Source organism: Hyperolius riggenbachi, chromosome 11 (genome assembly GCF_040937935.1).
Source record: "Hyperolius riggenbachi isolate aHypRig1 chromosome 11, aHypRig1.pri, whole genome shotgun sequence".
Lineage (NCBI taxonomy): Eukaryota > Metazoa > Chordata > Amphibia > Anura > Hyperoliidae > Hyperolius > Hyperolius riggenbachi.
Genome location: NC_090656.1, coordinates 229,278,065 through 229,295,817, shown reverse-complemented (window position 1 = coordinate 229,295,817; position 17,753 = coordinate 229,278,065). Strand labels below are relative to the sequence as shown.

General features: G+C 50.8%; 1 protein-coding gene across 1 annotated transcript in view; it reads left to right on the top strand.

Moving 5' to 3' along the window:
- The window catches only part of LOC137537964 (receptor-type tyrosine-protein phosphatase beta-like), a 421,053-nt gene that overhangs the window by 288,725 nt on the left and 114,575 nt on the right, over positions 1-17,753 (top strand). The window contains exons 30-31 of the mRNA XM_068259888.1: positions 1,406-1,657; positions 4,751-5,026. Of these exons, the coding sequence (XP_068115989.1) occupies positions 1,406-1,657; positions 4,751-5,026 (528 nt within the window). The remainder of the gene's footprint in view (positions 1-1,405; positions 1,658-4,750; positions 5,027-17,753) is intronic.

The following is a 17,753-nucleotide window of genomic DNA, read 5'->3' as shown; positions in this document are numbered from 1 at the left end:
ATGTTTTCCTCCTCCCCGGGTCTTCAAATCCCCCCCCCCCCCCGCGGCAGAACAGAGCAGTAAAGTATTTATCAGCATTGTGTCCCCCACACCTCTGGCACACAGGCTACATAAGCAGAGAGTAGGTGTATGGCGGGAGCTTTCACTCACCTCTCCTTACCGTCAGGATTCCCCTGCCTGACAATGTCTTACATCTATGATGCCCTCTAGTGGTGAGGCCCCACTGCATAGGGTCGTAGACGTGAGACAGTGACAGGCAAGCAGGGGAATCCCGATGGTGAGGAGGGGTGAGTGAAAGCTCCCACCATACACCTACACTCTGCTTATGTAGTGTGTGTGTGCTAGAGGTGTGGGAACACAATGTGATATTTACTTTATTGCTCTGCTCTGCCGGGTGGGGTTGAGTTTGAAGACTCGCTCGTGATGACATTGCCCGTCCCCAGCTCGGCTGCCGACAATCAGGCCTTGGTTGCCAAGTGGGACTGGTAGTGGGGGTGGGCTGCAACAACACAGTGGGAGTGGCCACAAAGCTCCAAACTTCCATGGAGAGGCTTTGGGCAAAAACCACAACAATGGTTTTGCTAATGGTGCTGGGTTTACCAATTATAGTCATTTCTAAACAAGCAGGTGATTTTTATTTTAATTCATTTGCTGTACCTACATTAGGGTACTATGGAGAAGATTGATTGCTTTTATTTGTACACTGGAGGTACTCTTTAAAGCAGACCTGATTTGAAATAAATGTATGAGATACTGAATTGTATGTGTGTACCCTATCAATATTTACAAGCCCTTATTTGCAAAAATAACAGTAAAATACCCCTCATGCCATACATGTTAAAAAAAGCGATATCCCTATATTTTTTGAAATGCTGTTATTTTACAAGTGTTTTAGGGACCATGGACCGTGGCCCACATTCCTTGTATTCCAACACCCCCACCCTGCAGAGTTGCGGGCGGGTGGAGAGGAATACAGCCACCTATAACAGAGCACCCTGGCTGAATATGGCTGGCAGGCCATAGTTTGCCCAGCGCTGGGTTAATGCCTATAAAAGATGTATTTTTAGGTGTTTTTTTATGTCATTTTTATGTCATTTTACTGAGAACAGAGTTATGAGTTCACATGTAGCGTTTACGTATTCATTTCAATAAATGATCACTGGCTTCTGGTTGAAGCCAAGATCATTCAATCACAATAACTTTTATTGGCTTTGGGAACACATGTTCCCATTCACCAATCATTGCCAAGTGAGTGCCACCGTGAATGGGCCGGAGGCGCACACGAGCAGCCACTGCTGATTGACAGGATGTCCTGTTTGCAGCAAAGGTAAGCAAACTGGATGCGCTTATACAACCAGCTTGCGATAAGTGGTTAATGTGAACATATCTGTGTTTTCCCCCCCAGTTCCTGAAAAAACTCCCTTCATCATGAACAGTTTCAGGTCGGTGGATTCTCTGGTGGTGAACTGGGGGAATCCAGGAGGAAACGTGGATTATTATATCGTCTCTATAACAGGGGACTTAAATTACACGATACAGACCAACGATACACAAGTGACTTTCACAGGATTATCCCCCGGCAGAGTATATACCGTCACCGTACAGACAGTCAGCGGGAGCTGCGGTAGTGACATTGCTACATCATCATTTTTCACCGGTAAGTAAAATCAGTAACGTGACCATTTCTCTGTGTTATGAGTGGTCCATTGATATCAGACTCTTCTTCATTACATGAGGAACACGCCACATGCTTAGGCCCGGTTCACATTAGCATTGAAAAGTGGACCGAAAGCGGAATGGCACGGAACGGATACTGTACAAATGGAACAGATGCAAATGGATCCAATGTTAACCTATGCAACCGTTCACATGCGTCCATTCGTACAGATCCATTGCATACGTTCTTTGCTGCAGCACCATTTTATCCGGACCGCTGAGTCCATGGGATCGGACTAAGCCCAGCATTGGGGCAATGGGAGAATGGAATGTTTCTTCACACTAGTGAAGAAACAGACGGTTCGGAGGGATAATCCACTGGGAGTGGGGGTATGGGGAGGATGTGAGCAGGCTCCATTAGGGGTGGGGATCTGGGGGAGATGTGGGGATGCTCCACTGGGAGTGGGGGTCTCTGGGAGATGTAGGGATGCTCCACTGGGAGTGGGGGTCTGTGGGAGATGTAGGGATGCTCCATTAGGGGTGGGGATCTGGGTGAGATGTGGGGATGCTCCACTGGGAGTGGGGGTCTGGGGGAGATGTAGGGATGCTCCACTGGGAGTGGAGGTCTGGGGGAGATGTAGGGATGCTCCACTGGGAGTGGGGGTCTGGGGGATATGTAGGGATGCTCCACTGGGAGTGGAGGTCTGGGGGAGATGTAGGGATGCTCCACTGGGGGTGGGGGTCTGGGGGGGGGGGGGGGGTTGTGAGGATGCTCCCCTGGGGGTGGGGGTCTGGGGGGATGTTCCACTGGGAGTGGAGGTCTGGGGGGGATGTGGGGATGCTCCACTAGGGGTGAGGGTCTGGTGGGATGTGGGGATGCTCCACTGGGGGTGGGGGGATGTGGGGATGCTCCACTAGGAGTGGGGGTCTGGGGGGGATGTGGGGATGCTCCACTAGGGGTGAGGGTCTGGGGGGATGTGGGGATGCTCCACTGGGGGTGGGGGGATGTGGGAATGCTCCACTGGGGGTGAGGTTCTGGGGGGGATCTGAGGACGTCCCACGGGGTGTGCCGGGTCTGGGGGGATGTGGGGACGCTCCACTGGGAGTGGGGGTCTGGCGGGGGGGATGTGGGGACACTCCACTGGGGGTGAGGGTCTAAGGGGTATCTGAGCGAGCAGCAGGCGGGTGAGGGAGGGATCCACATGGGGAGGAGTGAGAAGGATAATATGGATGTGGGATGATTTTTTCCCTAGGTCTGCACCTCTTTACATATTAACATCCACCACATACCGGTAGCTATTAATGTGTATTATTGAGTAATTGAGTTCCTGTATTTTTTATATTTGAGGATTCTGTTTAATTGGGTAGGAGGGGCAAGTCCAAATTCTGCAACATGACCCAGAGGTCTGCAACTACGCCACTGTCTCTAACCAATGCCAAGACTACAGGATCTTCTCAAAAAATTAGCATACTGTGATAAAGTTCATTATTTTCTGTAATGTACTGATAAACATTAGACTTTCATATATTTTAGATTCAAATACACACAACTGAAGTAGTTCAAGCCTTTTTGGCACTGCTCAGGTTATATGGAGGCCCAGGGTGCTTCGATAGCGACCTTAAGCTCATCCAGAGTGTTGGGTCTTGCGTCTCTCAACTTTCTCTTCACAATATCCCACAGATTCTCTATGGGGTTCAGGTCAGGAGTTGGCAGGCCAATTGAGCACAGTAATACCATGGTCAGTAAACCATTTACCAGTGGTTTTGGCACTGTGAGCAGGTGCCAGGTCGTGCTGAAAAATGAAATCTTCATCTCCATAAAGCTTTTCAGCAGATGGAAGCATGAACCCACTTTTGAACCAAAAACAGCAGCAGAACTGACCTGGCCTACAGAGAAGCAGCACTGGACTGTTGCTCAGTGGTCCAAAGTACTTTTTTCGGATGAAAGCAACTTTTACATGTCATTCGGAAATCAAGGTGCCAGAGTCTGGAGGAAGACTAGGGAGAGGGAAATGCCAAAATGCCTGAAGTCCAGTGTCAAGTACCCACAGTCAGGGATGGTCTGGGGTGCCATGTCAGCTGCTGGTGTTGGTCCACTGTGTTTTATCAAAGACAGGGTCGATGCAGCTAGCTATCAGGAGATTTTGGAGCACTTCATGCTTCCATCTGCTGAAAAGCTTTATGGAGATGAAGATTTCATTTTTCAGCAATAGCAGCATAGGAGGCGATATACAGGCTGGGAACGCGAACAATCACTCGCATTCCCATGCCTGTCGGCCGGTGACGGCGAAACCGGAAGTCGTCGCCGGCAGGTCCAGAAGCATCGGACCGGAGCTGCGAGGGCACCGATCGTCTGCAGGGGGCTGAGGGAAGCCCCAGGTGAGTTCATCTCATTTTTTTTTTTGTCTTTAGGTTCACTTTAAAGGGAACCAGAGACGAAGCACTCTTGTGTATTTTACCATATATATCAGTAAGAACATTAGAGAAAACACTTTCCATGCTCTCTGTTTCATCCTCACTGCTAAAAGTGTCTGTTATAAGTTGTGATAAGAATCCCGGACTGAGCATTATTGCAGGGAATAATTATAGCTGAGTCATTATAGCAGAGCCACAAGGGGGCAGGCTTGGGCTTGAAAAGACACCAGAGAAGACAGTCTATCTTTGCTACAGAAAGATTATAGCTGAGTCTAAGTGCTCAGTCAGGGATTCTTATCATGATAACAGGTGATAACAGTCAGATTAAACAGAGAACAATGAAACAAAGAGCAGATTAGGTGTTTACTGTCATGTTCCCACTGATTTATAAGGTACAATACAAGAGGGTGCTTCATCTCTGGTTCTCTTTAAGAGCAGAGAGAATGGGATAAGCTAATCAGCTACGCAGATAAAAATAAAATATATAGAGAGAGGTTGAGCATTTCATCGGTAGTGAGATGATGTACAAAATGCTGAGAAAATGCAATCCTGTCCCCATTCTGTTCCTATGCCCATGTCCGTCCGTCCCACATAGACCAGGACACACAGATATATTCTCCCTATGTTGTTACAACAAATACTTCAGATTATCTGACCACTGTGCATTCTCCATTTCCAGATCCCACCCCACCGCGAAGCCTCAACAATACCGACACTGGAACACACAACATCACCTGGTCCTGGGGAGAGCCAGCAAATATGACCGGTGTGATAAAGTCGTATGTTATAACTTACTGGAACTCCTCATCTCCCTCCACCACCTGGAGTGTGACAAGCAATATAACAAGTGTCACCCTTCAGAGCTTGATGTCTGGGACTAATTATACCATCTCAGTGGTGACAGTGGTGGTCGGGGGATATCAGAGCACAGCTGTCACCAGATGGGTGGTCACAAGTAAGTGGGTGTTTCTGTGGGATGGTCTAGGCAATGCTGGGTGAATTTTGATATCAAAACAATAAGTCTTCATCTATACTTCTTCATTAATGAAAAAACTACTTTTTTTAACCACTTAAGGACTAGAGATGTTGCAAACTGTTCGCTCGGCGAACATCTCTGGGGCTTTTACTACTTCCGGGTCGCTCTGACCCGGAGTAGTACGCCTGCGCTGCCCGGCGAAGCGCATCCTAGATCGCGCTCCTGTTGCCGGGCACTCTCTGCGCATGTGCGTGATGTCGTTCATGACGTCACGCACATGCGCAGAGAGTGCCCGGCAACAGGAGCGCGATCTAGGACGCGCTTCGCCGGGCAGCGCAGGCGTACTACTCCGGGTCAGAGTGACCCGGAAGTAGTAAAAGGCCCATGTATTCAGAGATGTTCGCCGGCGAACGGTTCGGGAACCGTTCGCTACATCTCTATTAAGGACCACAGGCTTACACCACTCTAGTGACCGGGCTATTTTTTTTTTATTCAGTGCTCTGCAGCTTTAAAAGTTTGCTGCAGAGCTATACTACTAAGCACACAAATTAAATCAACCTTTTCTTGCCACCAACAGAGCTTTCTGCTGGTGGGCTCTGATTGCTGCTGCAACGTTGTTTTTTTTTTTAAATTAATTTATTTGTCTTTTTTTGTTAATTTTATGTTTATTTTTTCCCTCTCCCTGACATCCAATCCCAGCGATCATCTCTAATAGGCATCAGCCTATGAGCGCAATCGTTCTGTGGGCCACTCCAGGGGACAGCCGAGTGACATGGCTGCCCCCATTACAGCGCTGCTGTATATTGCAGCGCTGTACAATGTAAATAGATGGTGGTTTTGCGGTCTAACAGTCTGCTAGCGACGATCGTGACTCAAGTGGGGATGTGCACGCACCGTCGCGCACGATCCCCAGCAAACCACTCCTCCAGGACTTGACGCCAATCGGCGTTACACGGTCCTGGGGGAGCCACCTTGTGGCCGCCAATCGGCGTTAGTCGGTTGCAAGGAGGTTAAGTTACATTTTCTTGAGAAATTGCAGCTTTTTGGAACCCCCAGCCTAAAGGGCAGGAGTGCATTCTGGGATTGTAATAATGCCAGCTTTCAGTCAGCCGGGCCACTCCTTTTGCTAGACATAGTTGTGCATTCCAGCAGCTCTCCAGTTCTGTCTTCTGGGCTGTGGAGTTGCTGCAAATATCATCTGACTCCGACTCCTCAGTTTATTGAAACCACAAACTCCCGACTTCAGGTACCCAAAATGGCTCCGACTCTTCAACTCCAACTCCACAGCCCTGAGCACACATACGGCACAGCTGTGCATACGCTGAAGACCACGACTGGCAGTGACAAACCCGATTACCGGGAGTATTTCTGAGAGAATAGAGCAACCGGGGATGACGTTAAGAGACTCCAAGCACCTTGTGGGGCTGGAGGAATCCACAGGAAAGTATGAATTGGGTCACACAGCGCATCTCAGGTACACTTTAATATACAGTATCTCACAAAAGTCAGTACACCTCTAACATTTTTGTAAATATGTTACAATTTTATGGGGCAACACTACAGATATGGCACTTTAGGGTTGATGCAATAACATTGGCTCCGGCTTACTGCGCTTGCACGAGTGGGATCACGTGGCTGCTGTGCGACCACACTGCAGAAAGAGGTGCTGTGTGGCCACGATATGATTAGCGGTAATGCCTTGTCCCTAATCTTCCAGGGGGCTGTGCTCAGTGACGAGGGACTTCAGAATACAGAGGGAAGCCTCAATAGGACCTGAGGCTTCCCTCTCTTTAGGCTTGGGTACACTTTAACTCTCTTGGACATGGAGTTCACAAGAGCTTCACAGGTTGCTACTGGAATCCTCTTCTCCATGATTAAGCTGGTGGATGTTAGCGACCTAGCACTCCTCTGCCTTCTGATTGAGGATTCCCCACAGATGCTCAATACGGTTTAGGTCTGGAGAAATGCTTGGCCATCCCAGCTCCCTTACCCTCAGTTTCTTTACCAAGACAGTGGTCGTCTTGGAGGTTTGTTTGAAGTTGTTATCATGTTGGAATACTGCCCTTGTGGCACATTTTCCAAAGAGTGGGGCTCATGCTCTGCTTCAGTATGCCACAGTACATTGGCATTCATGGTTCCTTCAATGAACTGTAGCTGCCCAGCGCCAGCAGCACTCATGCAACACCAAACTATGACACTCCCACCACCATGCTTCACTGTAGACTAGACACACTATTCTTTGTACTCGTCCTCACCTGGTTGCTGCTACACACACTTCACACCATCTAAACTAAATAAATGTATCTTGGTCTCATCCAGTGGCGGCGCCACGCTGGGGCTTACCCAGGCTTCAGCCCCAGCTGGCGACTTATCAGCCCCCCTAAAAGTCGTTCCCCCCCCCCCCTCCCCCCCCCGCTGCGGCCACTGCAAGTTCCTATTTTGCGGTTCACACAGACAGGGCAGACAGGCAAAATAAGGAGGAGGACTGTCTGGAGCCTGGAGCAGGGCCTGGCTGACTGTCAGTATCAGTATGACCACCACCGATCAGTCACCGCCCCGTGCTTTTACTGGTGAAAGCTATCTCTCATTACATGCAATTACTGGGGAAACACTGTCTGTCATTACGTGCATTTACTGGTGAAAGGCTGTCTCTCATTACATGCAATTACTGGGGAAACGCTGTCTGTCATTATATGCATTAACTGGGGAAATGCTGTCTGTCATACTCATTATGTGCATTTGCTTCATATTTTTTTTTTTATGTAACTACATTAGCTGGTACAACTACAGTACAGTTAGCACCGCCCACATGATGTCATGACCACGACCTATTTTTGCGCCTCGGAGCGCTATGCGCACCGCAAATCCCCCCCCCCCCCCCCCCCGTGACCCCCCACCTGCCCCCTTTGAGCCCCCCCCCCCAAAAGCTGGAGCCGCCGCTGGTCTCATCTGACCACAGGACATGGTTTCAGCAATACACGTACTTAGTCTGCTTGTATTCAGCAAACTGTTTGTAGGATTTCTTGTACATCATCTTTAGAAGAGGCTTCCATCTGGGATGACAACCATGCAGACCAATTTGATGCAGGGTGTGGTGTATGGTCTGAGCACTGACAGGCTGACCCTCAACCCTTCAACCTTTGCAGCAATGCTGTCAGCAGTCATATGTCTAGTTGCAAAAGACAACCTCTGGATATGACACAGAGCACTCATCTTCTTTGGTCGACCATGGCAAGGTCTTTGGGGTCTACCCACTCTCCTAGTCTGTATGTATCTCCACGCAATTGGCTATCCACAACAGGATCCTTCCCTCGTGGCTTCTCATCTTGTCGATACTGTGGATATCTACCATATATTCTTGTTGTGCAAAACTAAATGGATATTCCAATTAGGCACTAGAGTGCCAGTCGGTTAGAATAAATATTGGGATTTTATTCTTTAACCACTTCTCTACCACAGGGTTTTTCCCCTAAAAACCACAGCAATTTTAACATTTTAGGGAGGCAAGGGTTAATGGGCTTAATGGGGGTAAAATTTATTAAAAAAAAACCTAACTGATGCTGATCACTCACTAATGCTGTATTAGTTATCTGAGATCCTCTCACGAGTGATCTCAGTAACTGTAACAGCATAGTGACTGATTCAATGTTTACACACATTCTGAATGAATGAGCACTGCCATTGGCTTTGGCAGTGCTCATTCAAACTTGTAAGCACTTTGATTGGCTGACCAGCGGGTGCCGATCGCGACCGCACATCCGCGTGCACGCGACCGCGCATCCGCGTGCACGCGATCGCGCATGCGAACGCTCACAGCGGGAAAACAAACAGGTGATGCCTATCTACGCCCCTGTGCCCCAGGTGAATTTTACAGGGGCGTAGATAAGCGTGGCAAGGGTTGCTAAGTGGTTAATACCGATCTATACTCTTTTTATTGTTTTTGGAGGTCTCTGGCCCGTTTTTTTCCCGAATAACCATGGTTGTCAGCTATTTCTTTCACCCTTCCTGTGTTTGACCCAGCTCCATGTGGGAGGAGTCTTTTGTATAGATGTCACTTCCTGTCTATTTTTGGTTAAGCTATGACTACGAATGTTATGTCTGAAACGTGTCAGCTTGCATTTCTGTTTTCTTGAATGTACCAAAAAAAAAGAACATGTGGATTTTTTTCATCATTGAGTGCTGCAGACTCTTGTACTACCTGTTCTTTTTTTGCTAAGTTCCCTTTTAAGCTGCCATGTTATAGATAGAGATGGCCCGAACCTCCGATTTTCGCTTCGCCAACCGGGTTTGCGAACTTTCGCAAAAATTTGGTTCGCGCGAACTTCCACGAGGCAAACTGGGGAGGCAAACTTTGAAAACTAGAAACACTTATGCTGGCCAGAAAAATGATGGAAAAGATGTTTCAAGGGGTCTAACACCTGGAGGGGGGCATGGCGGAGTGGGATATACGCCAAAAGTCCTGGGGAAAAATCTGGATTTGACGCAAAGCAGCGTTTTATGGGCAGAAATCACATTGCATGCTAAATAGCAGGCCTAAAGTGCATTAAAACATCTTGCATGTGTATACATCAATCAGGGAGTGTAATTAGAGTACTGCTTCACCCTGACAGACCAAACTCACTGTGCAACGCACCGCAAACAGCTGTTTGTGTAGTGACGGCCATGCTGGACTGGTGTGCAACATGGCGAGAGTGCAGGCCGTGGCGGCTTTCAAGCCCATGTTGTCGCCGGGCTGTGGTAGCTCAATGCTAGAACAACAGTGACTGTCCAGCTGATCAAATTTGGTCTGTCCGCAATGAAGCAATGACACTCATATAGCTGGCGGTCATTGCTTCATTGTGATACGCAAGCCCCTTCACCGCGGCAAGGTAATGATCACGAAGGGGAATTGGCACATGTACATGACTTTTGTTTTGTTGTTGCAGCTGCAGTGCCAGAAAAATTAGGCAGGCATGTACATGCACCAGAAAAAGTAGTATAGCGGCCTCTGCTAGCAGCAGCCTTAAAAATTCAGGAATCCACCTGGTGTCCTGGACCCTGTTGGTGGTGGCGGAAAAGGCAGTCAAGCGGCCTGTTGGCAGAGCTGCTGTGTGGGGAGCGACTTAGTCTTGGGGCAGGCAGTCACACGGCGTGCAGGCAGAGATGCTGTGGTGGGGACTGACTTAGTCTTCGGGCAGGCCTGAGCGTGCTTTGCAGACCAGGCATCCGTGGTCAGATGGACCCTTGACCCAACGCTGTGTGCCAGAGATGTCACCACTTGCCTTTCAACATCACGGTACAGTTTAGGTATCTCCTTTTTTGAGAAAAAATTGCGGCCTGACATCTTCCACTGCGGTGTGTGGTTTTGCTTTTGTGTGCTGCTTTTCCTCAGGTGGTCATCCCATTGCAGATTGTGCTATGTAATAATCATGTGCCTTCGTAAGGTAGTTGTCACTACGCGGGTCCTGGTCTTTCCACGGCTCAATTTTCGGTGGCAGAGAGTACAGATGGCATTGCTCTCATCTGAGGCAGACACACACAAAAATTTCCACACCGCTGAGCCCTGGGGTGATGGCACTTTGGTGGTGGCGGCCGACTGAGTGTTAAGTGGGGTGCCAGAATCAGAGCAGGAGCAGGGATGCTTGGATGTGCCTCATCCACGAATTCGGCAATCCGCGTGGTTGCAAAAAAAAATCCGCATTCGGCCCCGCCGCATGCGGATTTTCGTCCGCGTCCACGCAACCACGCGGATTTTCTGCCGTGAATGGCGTAATCACGCGTGGATTCCCGCCCGGAGGCGGATTTTCTTTTAACGTTAATAACAAAGCCCCCATACATGCTACAATCCCCCAAATTGCATGGATTATCGAGGTGATAAGGGGCAACATAACTTCAACATAAAAAATTCCCCCCAATTTTTTTTTTTTTTAATGGCTTTTAAAGACAAATCACCACTGTAAATGGGGCTATTAATTGGTAATACGTGGTTTTAAAAAGGGTTATACGCGTTAAGCAATCAAAGAGGTGAAGGCGAGTTCCAATGGCACTTGGCGGCGAAGGTACCGCTGGAGGAGGATGAGTGGCTGACGCCAAAAAGGCCCCAGAGAGTTTTTTGTAATTTTTTTTTTTTTTTTTTAGCAATTAGCAATGACATCACAGCAGAGTTGTCAGTGGACACGGGCAGTGTGAACGCAGAATGCAGTGGTGGTAGCAACTGAGTCAGGAGAAGGACTATGCGGGCGGTCAGTTCAGCAGCACAGAAGGACCACGGCAACATACTGGTAGTAGTAGTAGCAGCACAGCGTCATAGTGCTGGCCAAAAAATTAAATGCACCCGGTGACCCGGGCAGTGTGAACGCAGACAGAGTACATTGGTGGAAGCGAGTGAGTCAGGAGGAGGAGGACAATGCGGGCGGTCAATTCAGCAGCACAGAAGGACCATGGCAACATACTGGTGGTAGTAGTAGCAGCACAGAGTCATAGTGCTGGCCAAAAAATTAAATGCACCCGGTGACCCGGGCAGTGTGAACGCAGACAGAGTACATTGGTGGAAGCATTGAGTCAGGAGGAGGAGGACAATGCGGGCGGTCAGTTCAGCAGCACAGAACAGAAGGACCATGGCAACATACTGGTGGTAGTAGTAGTAGCAAAGTGTCATAGTGCTGGCCAAAAAATTAAATGCACCCAGTGACCCGGGCAGTGTGAACGCAGACAGAGTGCATTGGTGGTACCATGGTAGCGACTGAGTCAGGAGGAGGAGGAGGACAAAGCGGGCGTTCAGTTCAGCAGCAGCAGCAGCAGCACAGAAGGACCATGGCAACATACTGGTGGTAGTAGTAGTAGCACAGCGTCATAGTGCTAGCCAAAAAATTAAATGCACCCAGTGACCCGGGCAGTGTGAACGCAGAGTGTAGTAGCGACTGAGTCAGGAGGAGGAGGAGGACAAAGCGGGCGTTCAGTTCAGCAGCAGCAGCAGTACAGAAGGACCATGGCAACATACTGGTGGTAGTAGTAGCAGCACAGCGTCATAGTGCTGGCCAAAAAATTAAATGCACTGGGTGACCCGGGCAGTGTGAACGCAGAGTGCAGCAGCGGGAAGCGACTGAGTCAGGAGGAGGAGGACAATGCGGGCGGTCAGTTCAGCAGCAGCAGCACAGAAGGACCATGCCAACATACTGGTCGTAGTAGTAGTAGCACAGTGTCATAGTGCTGGCCAAAAAATTAAATGCACCCGGTGACCCGGGCAGTGATAACGCAGACAGAGTGCATTGGTGGTACCGTGGTAGCGACTGAGTCAGGAGGAGGAGGAGGACAAAGCGGGCGTTCAGTTCAGCAGCAGCAGCACGGAAGGACCATGGCAACATACTGGTGGTAGTAGTAGTAGCACAGCGTCATAGTGCTAGCCAAAAAATTAAATGCACCCAGTGACCCGGGCAGTGTGAACGCAGAGTGTAGTAGCGACTGAGTCAGGAGGACAAAGCGGGCGGTCAGTTCAGCAGCTCAGAAGGAGGACCATGGCAACTTACTGGTAGTAGTACCATAACACCAAAAAATTAACCAAGGTAGGCACTGGGCAGGTAGTAACTGTCTTTATAAAGGCAGGCATAGTTAACAACAGCACATGCAGCAGCCACTTCATGTCCCCCTGTGTTTGACAATAGGGGCCAGGAACTCACCTTCCACCCAAGCCTGGTTGATTTTCAGGAAGGTGAGTTTGTCCACAGAGGCATGGGAGAGCCGAGAGTGCTTCTCTGTGACCACGCCACCGGCCGCACTAAAGCATCTCTCTGAGAGGACACTGGAAGGAGGGCAGGATAGGAGTTCCAGGGCGTACTGGGAAAGCTCGCTCCAGATGTCCAGTCTCTTGACCCAGTACTCCAAGGGGTCCACGGGGCTGTCGGTGTCATTGAGCCCGCTGGATGACCCCATATAGTCAGACACCATGGTGGTCAGTCGTTGATTGTGCTGGTTGGTGGTGGATGCTGTGGCGGGCACCTCTGTTCTGGGCTGCTGCACTGCATACAGGCTCTTGCTTAGGCTCTTCAGGTCTCCGGGCGCCAGTTGCTGCTGCTGCTGCTGGTGGTTGTTGTTGTGCTGCTAGTGGCAATGGCAGGCACCTCTTGCTGGCTTGGCAGAGCAGTTACAGTGGGGGTGGAAGGCTGGGGGAATGCTTCCAGTAGTCTGCGCACAAGGGCCTCCTTCAACTCCCTTGTGCGTTGCTCGGTGGTGGATGGCGTCATTAAGTCTCCCAGCTTCCCCTTCAGACGGGGATCAAGCATCAAGGTAATCCAGATGTCCTCCCTTGAATGCATCTGGATCACCCGGGGGTCCCTGCGAAGGCAGCGCAACATGTGCACAGCCATGGGAAACAAGTGGGCCCTGGCAGCAAGATCTTCCTCGTCCTCGCCATTGTCCCATAACGCATGCCTGTCCTCTTCCTGTGCCATGTCGTTGTCCTCCTCAAACCGCCATCCACGTACAACGCCTGCTGCACTCTGCTCCTCCTCCTCATTCAGGTTAGGGACCTCCAACTCTTCCACTACCTGCTGTGAGCCCTCCTCTGAGCTGGACTGTGCTGCCATCTGCTCCTGTTCTTCCAACTGCCTCAGGGCTTCATCCCCACGCTCAATTAAATTGTCCATTGCCTGCTCCAGTAGCCAAACCAAGGGCACCCACTGGCACACAGAGGCCCGCTCCTCACTGACCATCTTGGTTGCCTCCAGGAAGGGACTCAGCACCAGGCATACTTGCTGCATCAGTGTCCACTGAGTGGCAGTAATCATGGGGACTTGCTGGTTGCTGGGGACACTTGGGTCTAGCATGTAGGCCCTAAGAGCCAGCCTGTGCTGACACAGCCGCTCCAACATGGCCAGAGTCGAATTCCAGCGAACTGGCATGTCGATGATCAGCCGGTGTTGTGGCCTTCCATACTGCTGCTGTAAGGTGGACAAGAGTGCAGAGGCAGTGGCTGACAGGCGGAAAAAGCGTACCACCGCCCGGGCATCCTGCAGCAGCTCGCTCATCCCCTGGTAGGTGCGCAAGAAGCGCTGCACCACAAGATTGAGCACGTGGGCCAAGCAGGGGATGTGCTGGAGGTTTCCCTGCTGCACTGCTGCCACCAGGTTGGCCCCGTTATCGGCTGCCACATACCCCACTTCCAGGCCTCTGGGGGTCAGCCACCTCCGCTCCTGCTTCCTGAGGGCGGCCAGGACGTTGGTGGCCGTAAGCCTCTCCTTCCCCAGGGTCACCGATTTTAAAAGGGCTTGGCAGTGCCGAGGCTTGGCGCTGCTGCTGCCGAGGTGGGCTTGCTTTCCGGGTGCAGAGGGAGTGTCGTGACAGGACCCTTCTGCATCCCCCCTGATCCCGCGTGGTGGCACCACTAGCTGGGCTGATGCGCTCTTGTCCTCCCTCCCTTCCATCAGTGTCACCCAGTGGGCCGTAAAGGACAGGTAGCGACCTGTCCCAAATCTGCTACTCCACGAGTCCATGGTCACGTGGACCCGCTTGCCCACAGAGTAGTCCAGAGAACGGGCCACGTTTTCCACCGCAAACTTGTGGAGTGCTGGGATCGCGCTCCTGCTGAAATAGTGGCGACTGGGGACTTGCCACTCGGGGATGCCAAATTGGAGCAGCGTCCGCATGGCGCTCCCCTCCTGCACCAGGGAGTAGGGAAGCAGCTGTGATGCCATGGCCCGGGCCAGCAAGCCATTTAGTTTGCGGATCCGCCTGTGGCTTGGAGGCAGAGGCTTGGTCAGACCCTGAAAGGTGTCGCTCAGCAGGGTCTGACGACGCTGGGATGCAGGGGAGACAGAGGAGAGAGACGAACACTGGCTGCCAGCCTCAATGTCTGTGTCCTGAGTAGCCGAGGTGGAAGAGCTCTTGCGTGCTACTACTGCTGCTGCTGTGGGGGATTCACGACCCTGAGGGAGGGATGATGCTGCTGCGCTGGTGGGCCTTCTGCTCTCAGGAACCCCTGACAGCAGTGCCTGCTTCCTCTTAAAGTCCGCATACTCGCGGCAGTGGCGGCTTCTCAGGTGGCCCTGGAGGGATGAGGTACCCATCTTGCTCAGACTTTTCCCACGGCTCAATCTTTTGCTGCATAACCTGCACACCGCATACCTTTTGTCATCAGTACATACGTCAAAGCAATCCCACACTGGTGACTTTAATTTACTGCGGCCCCCACTAGCAGAGGGTGCAGCGGAACAATGTGTGGTAGTAGTTGCCGGGGGTTGCATGGTGGTGGTGCCGGCTGAAGCAGTGTCCTGTCTACTTCCTCCACGCCCACTGCTGCCGATGCCCCTGCCTGACATATGGCGATATCCTTGCCTAGGCCGAGGTGACTCGTCATCCTGCTCTGACCATTCTTCCACAGACTCAGCAGGCTGCACATAGTTAGGGTCCACAACATCGTCATCATCAGCAGCATCATCATAATCCAGCTCTTCCTCTGACTCCCCCGCCTCCTGGCTCTCCTCTTCTGTCCCACCGGCGTACCTACCGGGGATGCGACCCCCTCAGCCGCAGGGGGGCCCGGGGCTGCTCTGGGGCCCGCTCACTGTGCGTGGGGGGAGCGCTGCTCTGGACCCCCTAGCAAGGTGCTCAACTGGCCGCAGCGTCTAATAGACGCTGCGCCAGTTCATTCCCCTCAGCCCCGCTCCGCTCCAGAAGCCTGCATAGTCTCCGGCAGGCAGAGCAGGGCTACGGCAAGATGGCCGCCGAAGAAGCCCTACACTGGAGACTATTTGTGTCTCTAGTACAGGGCTTCGGCAGACATCTTGCCGTAGCCCTGTACTCTGCCTGTCAGCGCGGGAGATGTGCTGCAGGAGGACTCGGGGAGCTGCGAGCCAGATGCCGGGAGAGGAGAAGACTTCTGTCAGGTAAGTGAATTGTTTTTTTTTACAGGTGCATTTTTTTTTCTAGTGTCTGCTGCCTACATTGTGATTTTCTGGTGCCTGCTGCACACATTACGATTTTCTGGTCACTGCTGCCCACATTGCGATTTTCAGGTGTCTGCTGCCCACATTACGATTTTCAGGTGTCTGCTGCCCACATTACGATTTTCAGGTGTCTGCTGCCCACATTACGATTTTCAGGTGTCTGCTGCCCACATTACGATTTTCAGGTGTCTGCTGCCCACATTACGATTTTCTGGTCACTGCTGCCCACATTGCGATTTTCTGGTGTCTGCTGCCCACATTACGATTTTCTGGTGTCTGCTGCCCACATTACGATTTTCAGGTGTCTGCTGCCCACATTACGATTTTCTGGTCACTGCTGCCCTCATTGCGATTTTCAGGTGCCTGCTGCCCACATTGCGATTTTCTGGTGTCTGCTGCCCACATTACGATTTTCAGGTGTCTGCTGCCCATATTATGATTTTCTGGTGTCTGCTGCCCACATTACGATTTTCAGGTGCCTGCTGCCCACATTAGGATTTTCAGGTGTCTGCTGCCCACATTATGATTTTCTGGTGTCTGCTGCCCACATAACGATTTTCTGGTTACTGCTGCCCACATTGCGATTTTCTGGTCACTGCTGCCCACATTGCGATTTTCTGGTGTCTGCTGCCCACATTACGATTTTCAGGTGTCTGCTGCCCACATTGCGATTTTCTGGTGTCTGCTGCCCACATTACGATTTTCAGGTGTCTGCTGCCCATATTATGATTTTCTGGTGTCTGCTGCCCACATTACGATTTTCTGGTCACTGCTGCCCTCATTGCGATTTTCTGGTCACTGCTGCCCACATTGCGATTTTCTGGTGTCTGCTGCCCACATTACGATTTTCAGGTGTCTGCTGCCCATATTATGATTTTCTGGTGTCTGCTGCCCACATTACGATTTTCAGGTGCCTGCTGCCCACATTACGATTTTCAGGTGTCTGCTGCGCACATTATGATTTTCTGGTGTCTGCTGCGCACATTATGATTTTCTGGTGTCTGCTGCCCACATTGCGATTTTCTGGTGTCTGCTGCCCACATTACGATTTTCTGGTGTCTGCTGCCCACATTGCGATTTTCAGGTGCCTGCTGCCCACATTGTGATTTTCAGGTGTCTGCTGCCTACATTGTGATTTTCAGGTGTCTGCTGCCTACATTGTGATTTTCTGGTGCCTGCTGCCCACATTGCGATTTTCTGGTCACTGCTGCCCACATTGCGATTTTCAGGTGTCTGCTGCCCACATTACGATTTTCAGGTGTCTGCTGCCCACATTACGATTTTCAGGTGTCTGCTGCCCACATTGCGATTTTCAGGTGTCTGCTGCCCACATTACGATTTTCTGGCCCACATTACGATTTTCTGGTGAACACTGCCCACGTTACGATTGTCTGGTGAATGCTGTCCATGTTACAATTTTCTGGTGAACGCTGCCCACATTACGATTTTCTGGTGAACTCTGCCCGCATTACGATTTTCTGTCCCACATTACGATATTCTGGTGAACGCTGCCCACATTACGATTGTCTGGTGAATGCTGTCCACGTTACAATTTTCTGGTGAGTGCTGCTCACGTTACGATTTTCTGGTGACTGGTGCCCACATTACGATTTTCTGGCGAACTCTGCCCACATTACGATTTTCTGGTGAACTCTGCCCACATTACGATTTTCTGGCCCACATTACGATTGTCTGGTAAAATGCTGCCCACTTTGCAATTAATTTACAGTGAAACGCTGCCCCATTACGATTATTTGGCACCTATGGGGGGGCCCCATCCAAATATT